Source organism: Magnolia sinica, chromosome 13, assembly GCF_029962835.1.
Source record: "Magnolia sinica isolate HGM2019 chromosome 13, MsV1, whole genome shotgun sequence".
In the NCBI taxonomy this organism is placed as follows: Eukaryota; Viridiplantae; Streptophyta; class Magnoliopsida; order Magnoliales; family Magnoliaceae; genus Magnolia; species Magnolia sinica.
The window spans coordinates 45,462,551-45,484,382 of record NC_080585.1 but is presented as its reverse complement, the minus strand read 5'-3'; the positions used below and the strand labels follow the sequence as shown (position 1 = coordinate 45,484,382).

Sequence of the window (21,832 nt, the reverse complement as noted above, 5' to 3'; positions counted from 1 at the left end):
TAACCAAAACTCAAACTCCTAGATCATCTAGAGTAGTGGGCCACAATCATGAGATCCAATGGTGGAATCCACATGATGATCGGGTCCACTCCAATGATCCATAGCACAACTTCCTAGCTAAGAGGTCCTCCATAGATGTCGTCGTCGATCCAGATCAATAGTGGGGCCTTCCTCCTTGAGTATGTGCATAGGGTGGGGGGCGTGCGTGTGCGCATGATGTCCCCATCAACTCTTCCTGGCTACAAAAGTTTTGCCATTGGCAAAACAAAACTCCTAAACCGCTCCAAAATGTCATGATCAAGTCTCTGAAGCTCCTCCTCAGTGAGCCACGTACTGTCTGAAGCTGGGCGTAACTTCCACTTGACCAAGAACTTTTGAAATCCGCCGTCCAACGTCGATACTATCTGATGGTCCAAAATATCCTCTATCTCCTCTCTGGCTGTGAGAAGGGTAGGCATGGGAGGTAGAGGCTGGGAAGATGGGTCGAGAAGAAGCCATAAATCAAAGGAAAGGTCTGGGGAATCGGGATGGTTCAGTGAAGGACTAGACAATACATCAGTGGTCCCCTGAAATGCAACTAAATCCTCCACATTGAATGTGGAACTAATTCCCATGGAAGGTGGAAGATCTACCACGTACGCATTGAGATCGTTTCGTTTTAAAATTTTGAATGGTCCAGCGCTACACGCATGTAATTTACGAACGGCTCCCTGAGGGTATTGCTCTGGCCTAATGCGGACCATCACAAAGTCCCCTACATTGAATTCCTTGAATAGTTTATGTTGGTCTGCAGAAATTTTGTAATATTCATTACTAGTATTGATCTTTCGCCTGATTTCTTGATGCAATGAATGAATGTGATGTGCAAAGGACTCTGCAGACTCTGATAGCCTATGGGACAGGGACATAGGGACAAGATCAATAGGCTTCCTAGGTTTATGTCCCAAACTGAATAAGAACAACATCACACCAAAATGTGTCTTTATATGATCCAAACTGAATAAGAACAAGACAATGGTGCGAGACTGGAATGTAAGTTTCATCAACCCAAGACACTCTATAGGGTTGAGGATGGGCTTCAAGCTTCAAGCCCAAATGGCTCATAGTGCGAGTTGATGCCACGTTGGCATAACTATCGCTATCTAGGATCATCTTACAGCTCTTATCACCACATGTTGTGTAAGTATCGGAGATCGTATTGCGGCGCCAATCATCAATATTCTTTGCTTGTGCAAAGACGCAACACACAACTGCAAGGGTCGCGGACTCTTGCGCTCCCTCTTCCTCACTAGGGGTTTCTGCTAGCTCATATTCTTCCTCCTCACCGTCACTTTCTGGGGGCACTACTTCTACTTACCCCTCAATAAGGAACACCTTAGTGCCCTCTTTCGTACCACACTGGTGAGCAAAGTGACCAAACCCCTGACATCTAAAACACCTAGTCGCATCGCTTCTACGCGAGCTAGACCCGACAACTTCTTTACCCTTATCATCCTTAGGCCTAGACTGAGAACTACTGTAAGGCTTGTACTGATATCCAATACCAGGTTTAGCCCCAGAAGGGTTAGCCTTAGCGCCAGAATCACGAGACTCAAACCACCTTCCCACAAATGCTTTGAGGTATTGCTCAACCTCCAACACTACTTGATACATCTGTTCAAGAGTGTCTATGTCCTTGGCGAAGAATTCTCTCCTAATGTCAGAATGGAGGCCCGTCTTAAATCGAGCAAGAGTGAGTACGGGATCCTCTTCAACTTCACATCGGGATAAGTACTCTTTGAACTTCTCAACGTATTCAGCCACACTCATGGAACCTTATCGAAGAGTGTCATTCTTCAACCAACCTCAAATGATAAGAGAATGGGAGATACTTTTCCTTAAGAGTTCCTTTCATTTCTCCCCAATAGACTATTGGGGGCTCCCTCAACCTTTCTTTCTTTCGCTCCACAGTAGCCTAAAACCTCTTTGCTTGGCCCACAAGCTTCATCTTGGCAAATCGGACTCAACGAGCATCTGACATGTCATACCACTCAAAATAGTGGTCCATATCCACCAATCAATCTAGAAAAGCTTTAGGGTCCAAGCGGCCATCAAACGTAGGGGCCTCTACTACTCCCTTGAGGAGTTACACATCTGGGTCATAATGATCATGATGCCCCTCGCGGTGTGGGTGCACGAGTGCTCGCCCATGACCATTCCTTTGGCCACCCCCATTCCTTTGTCTGTCCTAACCACCTGCCTGAGATTAGGCATCTTCCCCCATGGCGGGGTTTGCCCAGGCGAAGGTCTCTAATTGGGTAACACGTACATTGATCTGATCCAACCGTTGGTCAATACGTTGTTCCAAGCGCTTAACCAAAGACTCAAACTGTCAGGTTATGTTGTCCATTGACTCTTGTAATTACTCCATGTTTAGCGTGAGGTGAAAACCAAAACCACGACCAATACGTGTGGACATACAACGACTCACTCAACTAAAAGACTCTCTAATGCAACTATATGCATCTAAATGGAACTTAAATGATCCAATAGGACTCTATATGAGGGAAACTACACAACGCCATTAAAATTCCAGTAACATAACTGCCCAAATAGTTTGTTAACAGAAAATTCAGCCATGAAAATTGGGGATTTTCTGACAACAGAAAATCCAGTAGTCCATATTGTGAATGATAAGTCCTAAACAGCCCTATATGATGAGACTTGATGCAAAATAGACGTGAATAGACTAAACCCTAAACATGCAATGCATTCCCCTATGAAAACCATAAGCTCTGATACCAAATTTGATGCAGGACATGAAATTAAATATGAGGTGCAAGATTTCAAGCTTTAGATCATACCAATTTCTAAACAATCACAAAAGAAAAAAAAAAAGGGGGAATCTACGGGGGTCCAAGCCTACACACGTTTAGGGGCTGGATCAAGTAAAATTATAAACCAAACAATACCCAAAGGAGTGTAAGATTCATCCAATCTTGCAAAGGACTGTTCCCCAATTCAAGAGATTCACCATGTTTCAAATAGGGGAAAACCTAGGGTTTGCAAAAGTTGAAAATACTTGGAATTTGGGATTTTTTAGGGTTAGGGTTTGGGATTTAAGGCGAGAGAGGAGATAAATAGAGGAGAGAGGACCTGAAAAGGATTCTGCGTGTGGACAGGAGGCCCACCTGGGCGCACGTGTGACTGCCTGGCCGCACATGTGTGGGGCCCACGAAACTGAAAAAGGCCACCTAGGGCTTGGTCGGCCAGGGGAGGCCCACTCTCACACCAAGTTTCGCGATAATCCGCCTTCCGATGTGTGCGTGGTGCTCCACCGAAGTTTCAGCCCCTCTAGTGGGCCAGAATCTGGAAATCTGCTGTGGTGGGGAACTTGGGCACAAAAAATGATAAATATGAAGATGGAAGGGCTATGAAAGATGGTGGATATAGGGTGGAGGAGGTGGGGACGATTTGGGATAGTCGTGGCTTTGCACCGCGGTAGCTAGAGCTACGAGAAAGGGAGGGTTTCACACCCAATTAGCTTCTTCAACTCAAAGGGATAGAGAAGAAAAAACGCAGAATTTTATTCATAAACTTCAATGAATAAAAACGTACATAGGCTTTCCTATTTATAAGAAAACCCCACACCCCAAAAGTCGCGCCATGTGCACACACTAAGACTTAGAGACGAAGTAACAAAAATAACAACTAATCAACGCAATCAAAACCGTTCATGATGTTTCTAATAGGGATAATAACCAAAACTCAAAATCCTAGATCTAGGGTAGTGGGCCACGATCATGAGATCCAATGGTGGGATCCGCATGATGATCGGGTCCACTCCAATGATACATAGCACAACCTCCTAGCTAAGAGGTCCTCCATAGATGTCGTCGTCGAATCAGATCGATAATGGGGCATTCCTCCTTGAGTACGTGCGTAGGGTGGGGGGCATGCGTGTATGCATGATGTACCCATCATTATTGCTTAGCAAAAGACTGAAAATGTGTGTAAACTTCAGAAGGTGATTTACAATCTGAAATAAACTCCTAGGGAGTGGTTCAAAAAGCTTAGCAAAACATTGGTCGACTTTGACTTTCACAGTTGCCAAGTTGATCATTCCATGTTCATGAAGCATAGTTACAAGGGGCTAATTCCGTGGATACATCATTATCACAAGTGATCCAGTGGATACATCAGAAGTTAAAGCTTACATCCATTAACAATTTCAGTCTAAGGACCTTAGACCTCTCTGATACTTCCTAAAGATTGAGGTAAGCTCAATCAGATTCAAGGATCTACTTGTCCCAAAATAGGATGTGATGAACCTATTGGAGACGATTGGCATGTTTGGGCACAACGCAAGTAAAACATCAATGGAACCGAACTGTAAACTGTCTGATGATTAGGGAGAATTGTTCAAGGATTCATGAGTACAAGTAGCTTGTGAGAAAGCTCATCTATCTTACCATTACTTGGCCAGACATTTCATTTGCAGTTGACTTAGCGAGCCGATTTATGCATCAGCCAAGGGTACAACATTGGGACATAGTTCTTCATATCCTTCGCTACTTAAAGAGAGCTACAAGACAACGATCGATATACTGATCACGCAAGCATGTTTAGGTCAAGTCCTCTACTGATGCAGATTGGGCTTGCTCCATTACGAATAGGAATCCATTGGGGGTACCGCACGTTTGTCGAAGGAAACTTTAGTTACGTGAAAGAGCAAGGAGCTGAGTGTTGTTGCCCTATCTAGTGTTGAGGCTAAGTGCAAGGGCCATAGACCATGCCATCTATTGAGTGTCAAATATTGCATATTTTCCCCTGTTTATATCTTGGTTTTATAAACATAATAATGCTTAATTGGTATATTTTATGCATGTTTGTCTTGCAAGGTGAATTTGAGAGCTTGGAATAAAAAGAATGTTAAAAGCATGGATTTAATGCTCATGAATCACCAAGGCAAGGGATGAATCTTATAAGACTAAGATTGAAGACTTCAAGGGCCCAAGATTCAAGAAAACCAAGTGGAGAAGGAAGTTAAAAGTGCAAAGTGCAGAAACTCAGAAAAACTTAACTTCACTATCGATGACATTGAACTCTATTCGATTGCATCGAAGTAAGTGTTCGATTACATCGAAGACGGTTCGATTGCATCGAAAATTCCATGAAAATCAAGTTCCATTGCTAGACTAATTGGGCACTTTTCTCGATGGCATCGAAGACCTGTTCGATTGATCGAAGACCCCCTCTCGATGACATCGAAACCTGTTCAATGGCATCGAGAATTCTAAAGATTTTGAAGAAACTCGCTTGAACAATCTGGACACTTTTTCGATTAATCGAATACACCTTCGATGACATCGAAGGTTTGTTCGATGGCATCGAAGGTCAGTCGATGACAACGATCTCTTATGCAGAGCGAAAGGGCGCGACTTCCGAATCCGATTCAAACTAAGATTCCATGTTCAATGGCATCGAAGGTTGTTCGATGACATCAAAGGCATTACGCAGAGTGCATAAATTTGAGACGGTTTGCGAAATTTTCCAAGGCGGTGAGAAAGCTTGAGTTGCAAAACTATTTAAAGGAATCCCTGGGCTACTCCAAATCATCTTTTAGGGTATGGAAAGGGAGAGAAGGCCTAGGTGGAGCGCCGACAACATTCTTCCACTTCAATTTCTTCACGGTTCTAGTAGATCTTTTTGTTTTTCTTCTAGGATGTTAGTCTTCTTAGGCTAATCTCTTAGCTAAGGCTAAGGGATGAAACCTGCAGTTTATTTTGATGTTTAGTTTACTTTGATTCAAGTTTATGGTTGAACTTCCATTGATTTCTAGTTCGAATAAAGGAATATTTTCAGTTTTCTATGGTTTATTGTGACTCCAATTACAGTAGATGCTTGGATTCGACCTCGTTAAACTTAGATTAGTTCTAGACCGTATTCCCCATTCCTGTGGATTCGAACTCGTTATCACTGAGTTATTACTACATTGCGACCTTACACTTGGGGTAGCGAACAAGTTTTTGGCACCGTTGCCAAGGACTTCGGCTACATTTTTTTGAGAATAATTAGTATTGGAATTAGTTTAGCATTAGGGTTAAGTTTTTGTTGTGTTCTTAGGTTAGGATTTCTGAATTTATTTTTAGAATTAACTTTGTTTTCTGTTTTGGAGGATCCTAATATAGAAACTCCAATCTGGTAACTTCTCTCCAACTCCCTCTTACTTTTAGATTTCTCATTTGTTGTAGTTTTTAGTTTTCTTTTTCTTAGGTTTTAGTTGTTCAGAATTTGATGGTTGTGAGTGTTTCATGCCCAAGTGGGTTCGTAATAAAACTCTCCGTCTCTTGAATGAAGGAGGATTAGTTGAAGGGTTACCTATCCATCACCGGATTAGATACAACTTAAGATCCTCTGAGTTAGTAGAAGTGATGGCTGCATATCAACCTCAACACCCAGTTGAGGAAGTCCAGGATGAGAATGAGGTGCATCGTGCACCCCCGCCTCATACTCTACAAGATTATTTATAACCGGCGGGAGCGAGTACACCTTCCTACATGATATTCCCATTGAATGCAGGAAACGTGGATGTTAAACCTGAAGTGATACAACTCTTTCCTAAGTTTCATGGACTAGAATCTGAAAGTCCATACTTGCGCATCAAAGAGTTTGACGAGATAGTCGCCACATTACACTTTTCAAACGTGTCTGAAGACAGTGCGACTCAAATTGTTTCCCTTCTCATTAAAGGAAAAGGCTAAGACATGGATGCACTCCTTGAAGCCACGATCTATTGGCACATGAGCCTAGATGACCCGAGAATTTCTCAAAAAGTTTTTCCCATTTCATAAAACTAACACTTTAAGGAAGGCAATCATGAACTTCGCTCAGAAAGAGGAAGAGACCTTCTTCCAATGATGGGAAAGATTCAAAGATCTCATGAATTCCTGTCCACATCATGACTACGAAATATGGTGAATAATAAGCTTTTTCTATCACGGATTGATTTCACCAATGCGCCAGTTCGTAGAGATGATGTGTAATGGTGAATTCATGAACAAGGAGGCCAACGATACATGGGATTACCTTAATCAATTGGCAGAAAACGTGCAATCATGGGACACCTCCCCAAGACCCACCACTTCTAAGCCTACTCGATCAAAGGGGAGGAATTTATGTTTTAAAAGAAGAAGATGATATGAATGCAAGGGTGGTTAATCTAACAACAAAAGTCGAAGCCATGGAACTTAAAAAGATAGAAATTATCAAACCCAGGGAGGTCATGGAAGTTGTTTGCGGTATTTGTGCTAGCAACATACATGTGACCTAGGATTGTCCCACAATCCCTACCTTTCAAGATTTATTAAATGAGCAATCAAATGCCGTAAATACTTACCAACGACCATTCAGTGGTCCCACCTCAAATACATACAATCCCAACTGGAGGAATCATCCAAATTTCAGTTGAAGGAATGGACAAACAGCAACTCCTCAAGAGGCCATTACTCAACTTCTTAATCAAAGAAAACCTCGAGAGGATCCAATTTTAAAACACATCCAAAACCAAGAGCTTTTCAATCAAGGCACATTACAAGCCTTTCAAAACCTTACCAAGGTCATTCAATGGATCGAGTCACACTTAACAATTGGAGAGAAAGGGACTCTACCAGTCCAACTTCTACCAAATCCAAAGCCGCAATGTGAAATTAGTGACCCAAGCTCTTCAAATCAAATGGAGTAAGCCAAGTCTATCACCACTCTTAGGAGTAGAAAGACAATTGACAAATCTATTCCAGTGAGAGCTGAAAAGTCTAAAGATTCGAAAGGAGATAAGAATGATAGACCTAGCATTGCTCCATAAGAGGAAGAACCGGAAGAAGTGTGTAAGCCAATTGCGTCATTCCCTCAGTGGTTGATTGCACCAAAACCTCTAACTAACTCTCAGAATATTCTAGAGGTGCCTAAGCAAGTGAAAGTCAATATCCCTCTCCTGAATGCTTTTAAACAAATCCCTTCATATGCCAAGTTTCTGAAAGATCTATGCACTACCAAAAGGTGGCAAAATATTTTTAAAAAAATCTTTTTTACGGAAAAAGTAAGTGTCATCCTCAAGCAAGATGTGCCACAAAAATACAAAGATCCCGGTAACCCAACCATCACTTGTGTAATTGGGAACCACCGGATTGAGCACACACTTCTTGACTTGGGGGTGAGTGTTAATTTGATCCCTTTCTCGGTTTATGAACAATTGGGTCTAGGTGAATTACAACCCACTCGGACCACATTACAACTTGCCGATCGATCGGTCCGTGTACCGAGAGGAGTGATTGAGGATGTGTTGGTCCAGGTTGATAAATTCTACGATCCAGTAGATTTTATTGTTTTGGATACTCAACCCATCGTGGATGTGAGCACTCAGATTCCCGTCATTCTTGGTCGTCCATTCCTTGCCACATCAAATGTCATCATCAGTTGTAGGAATGGAATTATGAATTTATTTTTCAGAAATATGACATTGGAGCTCAACATCTTTTTCAATATGAGCAAACAGTCAGAGGATGATGACAATATCCATGACATTAACATGATCGATTCTTTCGTGGAAGATAGAGCACTTTTGACTCTATACTCTGACCCTCTAGAGATGTGCTTGGCCCACTCCCCTGATTTACATGATGACATGATTAGGGAGATGGATGCCTTGCTTGATGCTGCGCCGGTACTCAAAGTTAACCAGTGGAGGCCACAATTTGAAACTTTGCCCCAAACCAATGTAGTGCCCCTACCGTCTAGCCTCAAAGCACCGAAGCTTGACCTAAAATATTTGCCCGCTAATCTTAAATATGTCTACTTAGGTCAAGATGAGACATACCCGATGGTGATTTCTTCTCACCTAGAGAAAGAACAGGAGAGTGTGCTTATTTCTACTCTCGTTGAGCATAAAGGAGCCATTGCATGGTCGATTGCGGACCTCAAGGGAATTGACCCTTTGATTTGTACTCACCACGTTCATCTCAAGGATAATGCGAAGACCTCCCGACAACCACAACGTTGGCTAAATCCAAATATGAAGTGGTTAAAGGAGAGGTCCTTAAGTTGTTGGATGTGGGTATTATTTACCCTATATCAGACAGTTAATGGGTGAATCCAACTCGGGTGGTTCCTAAGAAGTTCGGAATCACCATCGTAGCCAAATGTCGACAATGAACTCGTGCCAACTAGAGTCACTACTGGTTGGAGAATGTGCATTGACTACAGAAAGTTGAATTCCATCACAAGGTATGATCACTTTCCTTTGCCCTTTTTTTTTTTTTTGAAGGGTAACTTGACTTATATTAATATGAAAAGAAAAAAAACAACAAAAATGCTAGGGAGGCACAGAGCGCTTGCTGAGATAGCAACCCCACTAGCCTCCAAGAAAACGGAAATCATAATCCTTAAGCGAAGGAACATTAATCGCCTATTCAATGATAAAACCCTTAGCTATAGCTGCGATAGACTCCGCCGAATTTGAGGCATTCTCAAAACAGCTTGCATTTCTTTCCCTCCAAACAGCCCACCAGATCGCAAGGATGGACATCCTCCATAAGCATCTTCGCTTCTCCAGCCTGACCCCGTGCCACGCCGGAAGTTGACTGACCACCGATCTGGTAGAAACCCAAGGGATGCTAAAGCATTGACAGAAGTCTGCCCAGATTTTTGAAAGGAAAGGGCAGTGGGTCAGTAGGTGATCAACTGTTTCTTCCACTTTCATACAACACAGGCATATGTTCACGATCTGCATTCCCCTTTTTTTCAGATTATCAACAATGAGTATTCTCTTATTACCCACCAACCAGCCAAAAGAAACTATCTTAGGAGGAGCCGCATATTTCCATAAGAACTTGGTAACATGAGCTTCTCCTAGGACTGAGGGAGCACTGGAACGATTGAATAAGGACCTGACTGAGAATCGACTCAATTTGTCCCATCTCCAAACCAAACAATCTGTTGACGCGAGGGGGGTGGGGGAGCTCTGGAAATGCAATTGAGGAGGCTCACATATTCTGCTATCTCCCAATCTTGGAGATTTCTTCTACAAGCTACATTCCAAACAAGCTTACCAGAGCAATAAGAGAAGCAGCCTGCAACGTAAACCGACTTGCCCTCATCGATCAAATTTTGAAAAGGCTAGCTGGTCGCTCTTACTACTGCTTCCTTGATTGGTATTCGGGCTACAACCAGATAAAGATAGCCCTCGAAGATCAAGAGAAAACTACGTTCTCATGTCCCTTTAGCACCTTTGCCTACCGAAGGATACCATTTAGACTGTGTAATGCCCTCGCCACATTCCAACGATGCATGTTAAGCATATTTTCTGACATGATAGGGCAGTATTTAAAGGTCTTCATGGACGACTTTTCTGTCTTTGGTCCATCCTTCAGCGAGTGTCTGGAAAATCTCAAAAATGTGCTGAAGCGATGTGAGGAAAAGAATTTGGTTTTGAATTGAGAGAAATGTCATTTCATGGTTTCCAAGGGAATAGTGCTTGGAAATATAATTTCGTCCAAAGGAATTGAGGTGAACAAGGCTAAAATTGACCTTATCTCTGAACCTACATCCACCTAAGAACATCCTTCTTAGGACACGCTAGATTTTATAGACAATTCATAAAAGATTTTAGTCATCTCTCTCGTCCTTTATGTAATCTACTTCAAAAGGATGCACCATACGAGTGAACTGAGCAATGCCATGAAGCTTTCACTAAGCTTAAGGCTAAGTTGACTACCGCACCTATCACGCAGCCACCCGATTGGAACATCCCTTTTGAGATTATGTGCGACGCGTCTAACTATGCTATTGTGGTGGTATTAGGCCAGAGAAAAGAAAAGAAACCCTATATGATTCACTATGTGAGTACAACTCTAAATTATGCCCAAGTAAACTTCTCTACTACGGAGAAGGAACTCTTAGCCGTAGTATTCGCTTTGAACAAATTTAGGTCCTACCTGATCAAATCCAAGATCATTATCTACACAGACCATGCGGCACTGAAGTACCTTCTTTTTAAGAAGGACGTCAAACCTCGCCTAATAAGATGGATCCTTTACTCCAGGAATTCGACATAAAAATACGAGACGAAAAGGGAGTAAAGAACGTAGTGGCTGACCATCTCTCTAGACTTGACCTCCCCGATTCCCTTGAGCCGACACAATAAATGATATGTTCCTTAACGAACAATTGTTTAAACTCCTCCAATTACCTTGGTTTGCTGACATTGAGAACTATCTTGCCACAGGTTTCACGCGGACATATTAGACTACGCAAGATAAGAAAAAAATTCTTTGCCGAGGTATGTAAGTTTTTCTGGGATGATCCTTATCTTTTTAAATATTGCCCAGACCAAATTCTAAGGAAATGTGTGCCAGACAATGAACATCAGAGTGTTATCTCCTTTTGTCACTCTCAGGCCTGTGGTGGTCACTTTTCTGCTAAAAAGACCACGGCCAAAATTCTGCAGTGTGACTTTTAATGGCCCACTATGTTCAGAGATACTCATGAGTTTTGCAAAGCTTGTGAGCATTGTTAGAAATTGGGAGGTTTATCCTGTCAAAATATGATGCCACTGAACCTCATTCTTATCATTGAAGCATTTGATTGTTGAGGCATCGATTTCATGGGGCCATTCCCCCAATCCTTTGGAAATATTTACATTTTGTTAGCAGTAGACAATGTCACTAAGTGGGTCAAAGCAATCCCGTGCCGGAACAATGATCATCAAACGGTCATTAGATTTTTAAAAGAAAATATCCTTTCCCGGTTCGGAACGCCTCGGGCCATCATTAGTGATGAAGGTTCACACTTTTGTAATAGGTCATTTGAGAACTTAATGAAGAAATATGGCATATCTCATAAAGTGAGCACTCCATACCACCCACAGACAAGTGGGCAAGCCAAGATTTCCAACAGGGAAATTAAACAAATTCTGGAAAAAAATAATTAACCCTGACCGTAAGGATTGGTCAATCCGCTTGACCGATGCTTTATGGGCTTACAGTATAGCTTTTAAGACCCTCATTGGAATGTCTCCCTTTAAACTCGTCTATGGGAAAGCTTGCCACTTGCATGTGGAGTTGGAACATAAAGCATACTAGGCTATCAAAAATCTGAACTTTAACTTAGACAACGCTGGCTTGCTGCGCAAGCTTCAATTGAACGAACTCGAGGAAATCTAGAACGACACATACGAGAACTAGAGAATTTACAAGGACAAGATGAATTTGTTTCATGACCAGAACGTCATGGAACATCCTTCAAAAATCATTCATAACTGGTCAAAAAGTCATATACAATTCTCGGTTACATCTTTTTTCCAGGTAAACTTCGCTCTTGTTGGACCGGCCCTTTCACAGTTACGAACATCTATCCTCATGGGCCGTCGAGGTAAAGAATCTAATAAATGGCAATGTTTTCAAAGTGAACGAACATCGTCTCAAGCCATTTGTTGAAAAGTTTGATTCAGAGGAAATGTTCATGCCTCTGATTGATCCTATGTACCAGGATTGACCTCCTAGTCTGAGGGAGGTATAGTTAGGTTTATTGCTTTCATAGGATTTAGGATTAGGATAGTTTGTTTTTAGTATATTTTCATACTAACCCATTTACATGCTGAGAACTTTGGAAAAGCTTCAAATATCCATTTCAGGGGATAAGTTTGGAATCAGCACTTAACTATTCAATTAATCTTAAAGTGATGAGCATGGCTAACATTATGAAATGATGGTATTTTTATGGAAAGTAAGTTGGAATTCATTGACCACATTGAAAAAACTTGATAAACAAACTTATGCTCCTAAGTGATTGATAAAGAACCTATTTGATTGATTGCTTATGTGATTCGGCCCTAGGTTTTCAATTTTCCACTCTCGCGTCTTGATTTATACTCATTCATACTTGATTGCACAAAAGATTGTTTTCTAAAAGAGGTTTGAACATTGAGAATTGAAGATTTCTTCACACATGTTTTGCTCGGGACTAGCAAAATGATGGTTGGGGGTGTGTCGAGTGTCAAATATTGCATATTTCCCCCTGTTTATATCTTGGTTTTATGAACATGATATCGCTTAATTGATATATTTTATACATGTTTGTATTGCGAGGTGAATCTAAGAGCTTGGATTGAAAAGAATGTTAAAAGCATGAATTTGATGCTCACGAATCACCAAAGCAAGGAATGGATCTTAGAGACCAAGATTGAAGATTTCGAGACCCCAAGATTCAAGGAAACTAAGTGGAGAATGAAGGAAGTCACAAGTGCAAAGTGCAAAAAAACAGAAACTGCTAAACTCATTGTCGATGACATCGAACACCCTTCGATCCCATCGAAGTGAGTGTTCAATGCCATCGAAGCATGTTCGATTGCATCGAGATTTATAGGAATTTCAAGTTTGTTGTTGGACTAATTGGGCACATTTCTCGATTGATCAAAGACCTGTTCGATTGCCCGAAGACCTGTTCGATGACATCGAGATTTTTAGAGATTTTTAAAGCAACTCGTTGGAACACTCTGGACACTTTTTCAAGTCATCGAGGGTCTTTCAATGACATCGAAGATCTGTTCGATGACATCTAAGCATGTTCGATTACATCGATAACTTGCGCAGTGCGAAAAGGTGCGACTTTCGAATTCGATTCAACTTTGGAATTTACCTTCGATGACATCGAAGGCTATTTAATGACATCGAAGGTGTTACGAGTGCGTAAATTTAAGGCGGTTTCTAAAGACGGTCCGGGAAAGCTTATAAATATGGATTTTTTAAAGAGTTCTAAAGACAAATTAAGGTTCAAGGAGCATAGCAAAAGGGTAAAGCAGCCTCCCAAGAGTTTTTCTTCTTCCTTAATTTATTTTTCATGTTTTGATTGAGAGATTTGGTTTTAATCATGTCGATGGTTAACTAAACCCCTTAGCTAGGGCTAAGAGGTGAAGCTTGTAGTTTGTTGGGATGTTTATCTTGCTTTGATTCATGTTTATATTGAACTTTATTGATTTTTATTTTGAATTAAGGAATATTTTTAGTTTTCTATGATTTATTAATGCAAGGGCATTTTCACACCGAGCTCGAGTGGGGTTGCCTGTGGGATGCGGGGGCACAATTGGGGGGAGGGGCGGGACCCATGGGGGTCTTGTGTTCAAAACTCCTCACCAGGGATGATTAATGCGCATTTCACATCGGGATCGAGTGGGGTAGCCTGTGGGATGCGGGGACACACTCAGGGTGGGCGGCCCGTGTGAGGCGGTACCCATGTGATTTGGAGCCTACGAGGGGGCCAAGGTCCTAACCCATGAGATATTCTCATGGGGCCTGGGCTATGAGATAAAGGGATTGATTCGTCATGCTCTAACAGTTCGAGCTTTTAGAGCAAGTGGTTAATTGTCTTGCATCAAATTGGTATCAGAGTGAGAGGTCTCGTGTTCGAGACTCCTCACCGGGGGTGATTAATGCAGGGGCATTTTCACACGGGCTTGAGTAGGGTTGCCTATGGGATGCAAGGGCACACTCAGGGTGGGAGGGGCCCACAGGGGAGGTCTTGTGTTCGAAACTCCTCACCGGGGATGATTAATGCGCATTTCACACCGGGCTTGAGTGGGGTAGGCTGTGGGATGCAGAGACACACTCGAGGTAGGCGGCCCGTGTGAGGCGGTACCCATGTGATTTGGGGCCCACGGGAGGGGGGGGGGGGGTTTGGCTGAGGTCCTAACCCATGAGATTGGGGCCTGGGCTATGAGATAAAGGGATTGATTCAACATGCTCTAACAATTCAAGCTTTTAGAGCAAATGGTTAATTGTCCTGCATCAAATTGGTATCAGAGCGGGAGGTCTCGTGTTCGAGACTCCTCAACGGGGGTGATTAATACAGAGGCATTTTCACACCAGACTTGAGTGGGATAGCCTATGTGATGCGGGGACACACTCGAGGTGGGCGGCCCGTGTGAGGCGGTACCCATGTGATTTGGGGCCCACGAGGGGGGTTCGGCCGAGGTCCTAACCCATGAGATGTGGGGCCTGGGCTATGAGATAAAGGGATTGATTCGACATGCTCTAACAGTTCAAGCTTTTAGAGCAAGTGGTTAATTATCTTGTATCATTTATTGTGACTCAAATTACAATAGATGTTGTGATAGCTTTGAAGATCTCCTTATATGTTTTAATGTTGTTGAGATTGGTAAAATTTGTGATTCACCATCGTCTCCTAGGCATGGTGGATGGTTGAATTCCCTTCCAATCATCATAACAATGCTTTATGTGTGAACTATTTCAATGAGAAGTTCAGATTATGCTTCAATTATTTTATCTTCCAGCTGGATAGGATAGGACTCCGATTCCAGTTGTGTTTATTAAATCAAGTAAGGTAGCATATTAATAGCTACAAGTGGATCCTTGGCGCTCTAGTTCCTCTTTTAATTGATAATTCTTTCACAATTACTCTCACCTCTTCCAGATTTTAGTTTTAGTTCCAAGTCTAGTTCTAGTTCTACGTACTTTCAGTATACGTACAAGTATAGTCCATGTGGATTCGACCTCAGTCTCACTGAGTTATTACTACATCACGACCCTGCACTTGGGGTTGTAAACACTATCCATGAACTGCTATGGGTCTAGTCACTACTTCAGGAACTTTGGTTGTTTGACATAGGCTCTATGAAGCCATACTCCGTTAATCAAGCTATACTCCATTAATCAAGCTAGTAACCATATCACTAGCAATCCAATATTCCACGAGAGAACAAAATGCATATAAGTTAACCCCAACTAACTGACATCTTCACCAAATCCTTACCTCATACACAATTCTCATCTCTTATTAGCAAACTGGGCATGGTTAATATTTATGCTTCAGCTTGAGGGGGAGTATTAAACTATGTATTGTAGGGCTAGAGCATACTTAGGCTAGTGTGCATTTGGGTTGATCTAAGCCCAGTGGCATGCAATGTAATTTCTCATACATTATTAATAAATAAATAAATAATGAGAGGGACCCAATAGCAAACCAAATCATGCTACCCTCATCTTTACACGTTAATCAACCACTATCTAAGACTCTAAGTCAAGTCCAAATCTATTGTTGGTTTTTTTTGTTCACAATGTTAGACATGTGCGCTAGTGCCAAATTGGGATGTTTGCATTAAGCCCCTCCATTTCATGCGAGTACCATTCATAATCCTTTTGATGTTACCATAGGGGCTATTTGAATTCGAGCAAAAGTTGTGTCATTGACATGCAAGTGTGGACAAAAGTACATGTCCATGGTATGTCAACCATGGACAAAAGTACATGTCCATGGTATGTCAACCATGGTTCTAAGACTCATCGTAGTTGGTGCAACTCAGACTCAGTGGGAACCAATCCAGTTCAACACCACGAGTCACCTCCGACTCGGATGAGTTGGGCTGGTTTAGTCCTAACTTATGCAAATTATAACTCGACTTGGCACCGAACGAGTCAATCTAAGTCGCCGAGCCTTTTAACAATGTTGTCAACCCCCTTATGCTCAAGAACCTAGGCATTTTTGAACAAATAGTTTAAAACAACTAGCCATTAAAGCATAGATTGGTTGTCTCAACTAAAGGGATGGAATTACTTGTCCCTAATTCGATGCAAATTAGGAATAATCCCATCCGTGCACATATATCACACTTTCCAAATGTGCAACGTGTATGACACATGTGCCACCATCAATCTTCAAGCACCCAAAAATGTGGCAGATGTGTCAATGTGCCACCATCTATATTAAGCTCCCTAGATGTGCCAAAATACATCCTTACTCCTTGTTTCAAGGTGTTTAACAAACAAGGAACAAAGTAACTAGTCAGCAAGAACATGTTCATAATCAGGTGGTCCCAATAGCTTGTCAATAGACTACTAGTCAATGACACAACTTTGCTTGAATCCAAACCCCATGGTGTCAACATTTAAAACATTTCATGGTATTACTATCTTCAAATCCCACAACCTGAGGGAAGGTGTGCTTTCTCATTACACCCGGCATGAGTATCACAAACGAAGTGGTAGGACTCACATTCATTTGACCCAATGAAGAAGCATTCCTTCAGGAGATTGTTCCGTTTGATGAAGTCAAGAAAAGGACTAAACTCCACAGGCTTTGCCTTCATTCCCTGCTGCTCTGCTCTGCCAACACCACAGACCAAGTTTCAGCTTCTATGGAGGCATCAAATAAACATTTCACTCATATAAATCCCAGAGAAGTCCAGATAACAATTACCAACCAGCCACGACACAATGTTTTCAACAAAGTTCATAACAAAGATCATGGCTTGTGTGGAAAATGGAAGAACAGAAATAGGAGTGAATGTTTTAAGCATAGTTCACAAACCAGGATTCAGATAGTCAGTAGGTTAAGTCAATCAGGGACTCAGTGGATCAACCAGGTGGGTCCTGACAATAATTTCTACTATCACACGTCTGAAGCCCTGTCCATCCACACTCAAGCACATATGCATATATAACACGTCTGCAGTCTGAACTTTCCATCTAGGCTACAGGAGACAAAACAAACAGACAGCTGGAAGATCTAAACTGATCGGTCTGTGTGATGGAAAGCTTGGACTGCATGCACATGAGCATATTGGCATGTGTGATTGTGGATGGGGAAGGCTCCACCATCCAAGCGCATGGACTTAGCAAACTTCATGAAATAACCAGCTGCAGCAGCATCACAATCGCCAAGGAGATTTCTGGGCATTCCCCATCTATGGCAGGGCTCATGGAATTTTTTTTTTGCTTTTTCTTTTTCTTCTTTTCCTTATTCCATTTTGACCAAACTGGGAATCAAGATCACCAGGACAAGTCTTGCCCTGAACCATTATGGACCCAGTTTCCCATACCTGATCACCAAGCAAGTGATGGGCTCAAGTTGATTCAGGTGAGTCCAGGGTTCAGAAGCCGGTTTGTGAACTATGGTTTTAAGACCATATGGATACAAAATCATCTGCTGGAAATAAATATATAACATGTGAGAAGACCTATAGACCCTTCAACATATTGCCCAAGAATACAAATAAGTAAATAACCAGATGTGATTTATCCTCTACAACATGATATATATATATATATATATATATATATATATATATTTATATGCACATGTTTGTGTGGGGAACAATCAGATACAACTAATTTTCCCATAGGCTTTGGCCTAAAAAGCTGCATTGGGCACATCGGCAGTCCAACCAACAAGTAACAGGTCGCACCATCCATTCATTCCAGGCCACAGTCTAAAAATGCACCAATCAATTGATCCTAATCATCCATACATTATCCACTTATGTTACAATCCTCCATTTTCCAATCCATAGATCAGACGTTAGCATCATCTAACAACAGTGACTCTTTAGAATCTACACAATCCAAGGTGGAGCCCAACAAATTGGATGGTTCAAGTTGATGATTACACTTACTTTTCTTTCAATTATGTTGACTGTTCATTGTTCACACCATTAATTGGATTGTTAGGATCATCAAATTGGTTTGGTTTTTGCACTATTGCCCACAAGAGTGGGCTACAATGAATGGATGGTCAGTAGTGCCAAAATGTCCGATACAACTGGTTGTATTGCAGGCCTATGGCCTGTGGTAAAACTAGTCGTATATGATCACTACTCTGTCTATATATGCATACATGTAGGGAATTAACAAGAAGAGCCAACCTGATTGATAAATACACCCTTCTTTTCTATTTTTGTTAAGAGAATGGTATAACTTTGAACTACCCCACCAATACTAGAAAGGGCCGGTGTCTCTATCAATCAAGTTGAGTGTAAATAGTGGATCCCCATGTGTTTGTATGTGTTTGCACGTGCACGTGTATGATAGAACATACATGCCTAAATGTTGAATTGTCAATTTCTTACATGACAGATACCAAGCGAGAGGGAGCATTTGGGTCATAGTTAAGTAGCAAAGCTGCCTTCAATGGTTCACCTACAAGGAAAGACGCCTTCTTGTTCATTGTCCATTTGATATTTTAAAAAAATAAATAAATATAAAATAAAATAAAATAATCACTTAACAAGCTCTGAATGTCCTCACCAGAAGAACCAACATTATTAGAAGCCCACTTCTCCCAGACTCTATGTGTGAATGCCCAATCCATTGTAGCTGGCAAATAATCGCAAATTTTAAATTGCATATGATGTAAAGAAAACTTCATTTCACAACACGATCTCATAAGCAAATCTCAAATGGTATAATGGGAAAGTTTTTTCATCACATCAGGATTAAAAACCTTACAAAGCAAGAAAGACAGGCGAAATAAAATTGTTCAGCGAAGTCCCTGGATACTGAAAAGCAAGCTGCTCAATCTCCCCCCCCCCTCAGGTAACATATCATGATCCAATTCAGTTCCCATTGTTTATGAGTCAACTGCAATGAATGTCAGTCTGAGGATATCCATGCAACCCTCACAGGAGAAATCAACGTAGGTTCCACCCTTATGTTTCCCCATGTAATATTCCACCTTTGTTTGCCATCATAGGCTTCACCCGCATCACATGCTGATATCTATTACTTATCCCATCTTCAATTCTTTGACAGAGGTCATCTGGCAAACTAGCTTCGGCAGCTAGACTTAGAGCATCACGAACCAATTTATACGTGTAATCGCGAGGAACAGATCCTCCATCAACCATCTCAACCAGCAAATCCCGTGCTTCCAACGGCCTTCTCGCTTCACAAAGCGCATGGATGATTGGGGTATAAGAACTTGAAGTGGGTATCCCATGGTTTCGTGACCTCATGCTACTCATCATCACAATGGCCTTATCTATCTCATTAACAGCACTATAGTATCTAATGAAGGAGTTGTAAGTGACCCTGTTGGGAGTGAGACCCTTCTGAAGCATATCGTCGAAGAGCTCAAGCGCCCTACCGATCCGATACGTCTTGCAGAGGCCATCAATCAAGCAATTGAAGGTCACAACGTCTGGTACAAAACCCTTGAAAAGCATGTCTCGGAACAAATGGTTGGCCTCCCACAACCGCCTCCTAATGGCCTTGCGGCACCCTGTCTGCAGGCTATGCTTACAGTAAAACCCAATTAAGATCGTGTACGTAAACGTGTCGGGCGGGCATCTAGAGCCCGGCATTTCCATCTGATCCAACAAGAACCTTGCCTTCTTGAAAAAGCCAACCCTACAAAGGGCACAAATGATCGTGTTGTAAGCGACCACATCAGGCTTACAGTGGAACTGCTTCATTCGGTAGAATGCTGCCAATGCCTCCTTCACCAGGCCCTCCTCTCCAAGAAACTTTATGACGCAGGTCAAGGTAGCCGTAGTCAGAAGATTCCCACTCCTTCCGGCCATCTCCCGGAGAAATTGCCAGAGCTTCTTTAAGCTATTGCCCTTTGCCAGGACATACGCCATCTCCCGACAAGTGGCCTCCACATGAACAAACCCGCATTCGCTTTCGACCCAAGAGAAGAACTCCATAGCTCTGTCCACCCCCTGCTCGACTCTGACGGGGTCTCTGTAAGCTGCAGGCCCGCCAAGGCGTAGCCCATTGCGCGAGCCCTCGGCTTCTTGCCGTAGGTCCCGCTGCTTGAGAGGGGAACGCCTCCGGAACCCCTTCTGCCGGCCGACGGACCGTGCGCTCTGGAAGAAGAGCATCGGGACTGCCCTCAAGACCTCGCGGACGGCGTCAACGGTCCATACGCGGCGGAAGCACCCAGACGTGCCGTCAAAGGGCCTGTCTTGGAGCATAGCGTCCATCACTTGCCGGACGAAGGCTTCACGAGATTGGGGATTTGACAAGGTGGGGTTCATCGGCGCCGTCAGTGAGCATCGATGTTCGGCATTGTCCGGCGACGATGTCAACGGCTGGGATCGAAGGGAAACATGTGGGCGCTGCTGGAGTAGCAGATTGCAGAAGTGGCGGACCCTCGATCTTTTGAGTAAAGATCCGACGGTAGCCATTGATTGATGGGAATTTCGCTATTTATCACCACAGATTTTTCTTATCTTTTTTAACATTAGGAAGATAAACGTGCAAAACGAATTTGAAAACTTCCCGCCAAGGTAGAGAGAGAGAGAGAGAGACGAAGGAAAAAAGAAAAAGAAAAGGAATTCTGGGAAGTGTAGTTTGCTCAAGAAAACCCTAGAAAAGAGAACGGGGAGAGGGTCTCACATTGGACGGTTGTGATGCTCGGCTGCCAGCTCGGTCCCGCCTTCTTCTCCCTCGGTCGGTACAATGGCTTTCTCCACCCTTTATGCTGGGGAGGAGTAGCTGCTGGCGTTTCAATAGAAATAGAGCAAGCAACGGGGGGCGCGGCTTCCGTGGCTCCCCGAACCCACCAAGTCGTGTGGATCCCGATGGGGCCCACTTTGATGTATTTACCTTAAATCCACGCTGTCTATCCGCTTCAACAGCTCATTTAGGGCCTGTTTCGGACCGTGGATTTGAAATCCTCCTATTGGGTCTGGCGCTTTGGATTGGGAATCAACTTTAATCCAAAGTAGTTGTGCATGGTATATTTAGAGGGGCTTAATTTAATTACTAAATCAATTTTAATGTCTTTAATTAGTGAACGTATGAACTGTTTAACACAATAATTGCAATAAGCTCGCTGAAATATATGCTTTGTCCAAAAATGATAAAAATACAAGTCTTGGATGGGCCACAAGCACACAATCATATCTGAGTGACTAACCAATGATTTGTAACCATTGATTCACATGAAGAATGTTTGTGTGGTGTTGATCATCATATTAAAATAATTACAATGATACAATTGATAATCTTGTTTTGGGACATCATTAGTGGGCCATGTGCCCAATAGAATAATAGTCTAGTAA

General features: G+C 42.4%; 2 protein-coding genes and 1 non-coding gene across 8 annotated transcripts in view; all 3 read right to left on the bottom strand.

Moving 5' to 3' along the window:
* LOC131223710 (uncharacterized) overlaps positions 1-21,319 on the bottom strand; it is a 33,149-nt gene extending 11,830 nt beyond the window's left edge. For 4 of the 6 annotated variants that reach the window (XM_058219191.1, XM_058219190.1, XM_058219187.1 and 1 more), the window contains exons 1-4: positions 21,165-21,319; positions 19,071-19,139; positions 18,893-18,962; positions 17,041-17,150 (exon numbers count right to left, since the gene is read on the bottom strand). In XM_058219191.1, the coding sequence (XP_058075174.1) occupies positions 17,041-17,150; positions 18,893-18,962; positions 19,071-19,134 (244 nt within the window). In that variant the 5' untranslated portion in view covers positions 19,135-19,139; positions 21,165-21,319. Of the gene's footprint in view, positions 1-17,040; positions 17,151-18,861; positions 18,963-19,070; positions 19,140-19,271; positions 19,415-21,164 lie in introns of those variants that run through there. The other 2 variants (XM_058219189.1, XM_058219192.1) reach the window with 2 other exon arrangements.
* LOC131224521 (small nucleolar RNA R71) lies at positions 6,841-6,947 on the bottom strand. The gene has a single exon (XR_009160997.1). It is a non-coding gene; the product is annotated as a small nucleolar RNA R71 (small nucleolar RNA).
* Positions 19,177-21,158, bottom strand: LOC131223708 (pentatricopeptide repeat-containing protein At1g77405). The gene has a single exon (XM_058219186.1). It carries the CDS (start codon positions 20,951-20,953, stop codon positions 19,472-19,474), a length of 1,482 nt encoding a protein of 493 aa, XP_058075169.1. The 5' UTR covers positions 20,954-21,158; the 3' UTR covers positions 19,177-19,471.
* Positions 21,320-21,832: the final 513 nt, after the last annotated feature.

Bases quoted from the DNA above. Each gene is read 5' to 3' on its own strand.
- LOC131223708 (XM_058219186.1), bottom strand. From the start codon at position 20,953: ATGGCTACCGTCGGATCTTTACTCAAAAGATCGAGGGTCCGCCACTTC.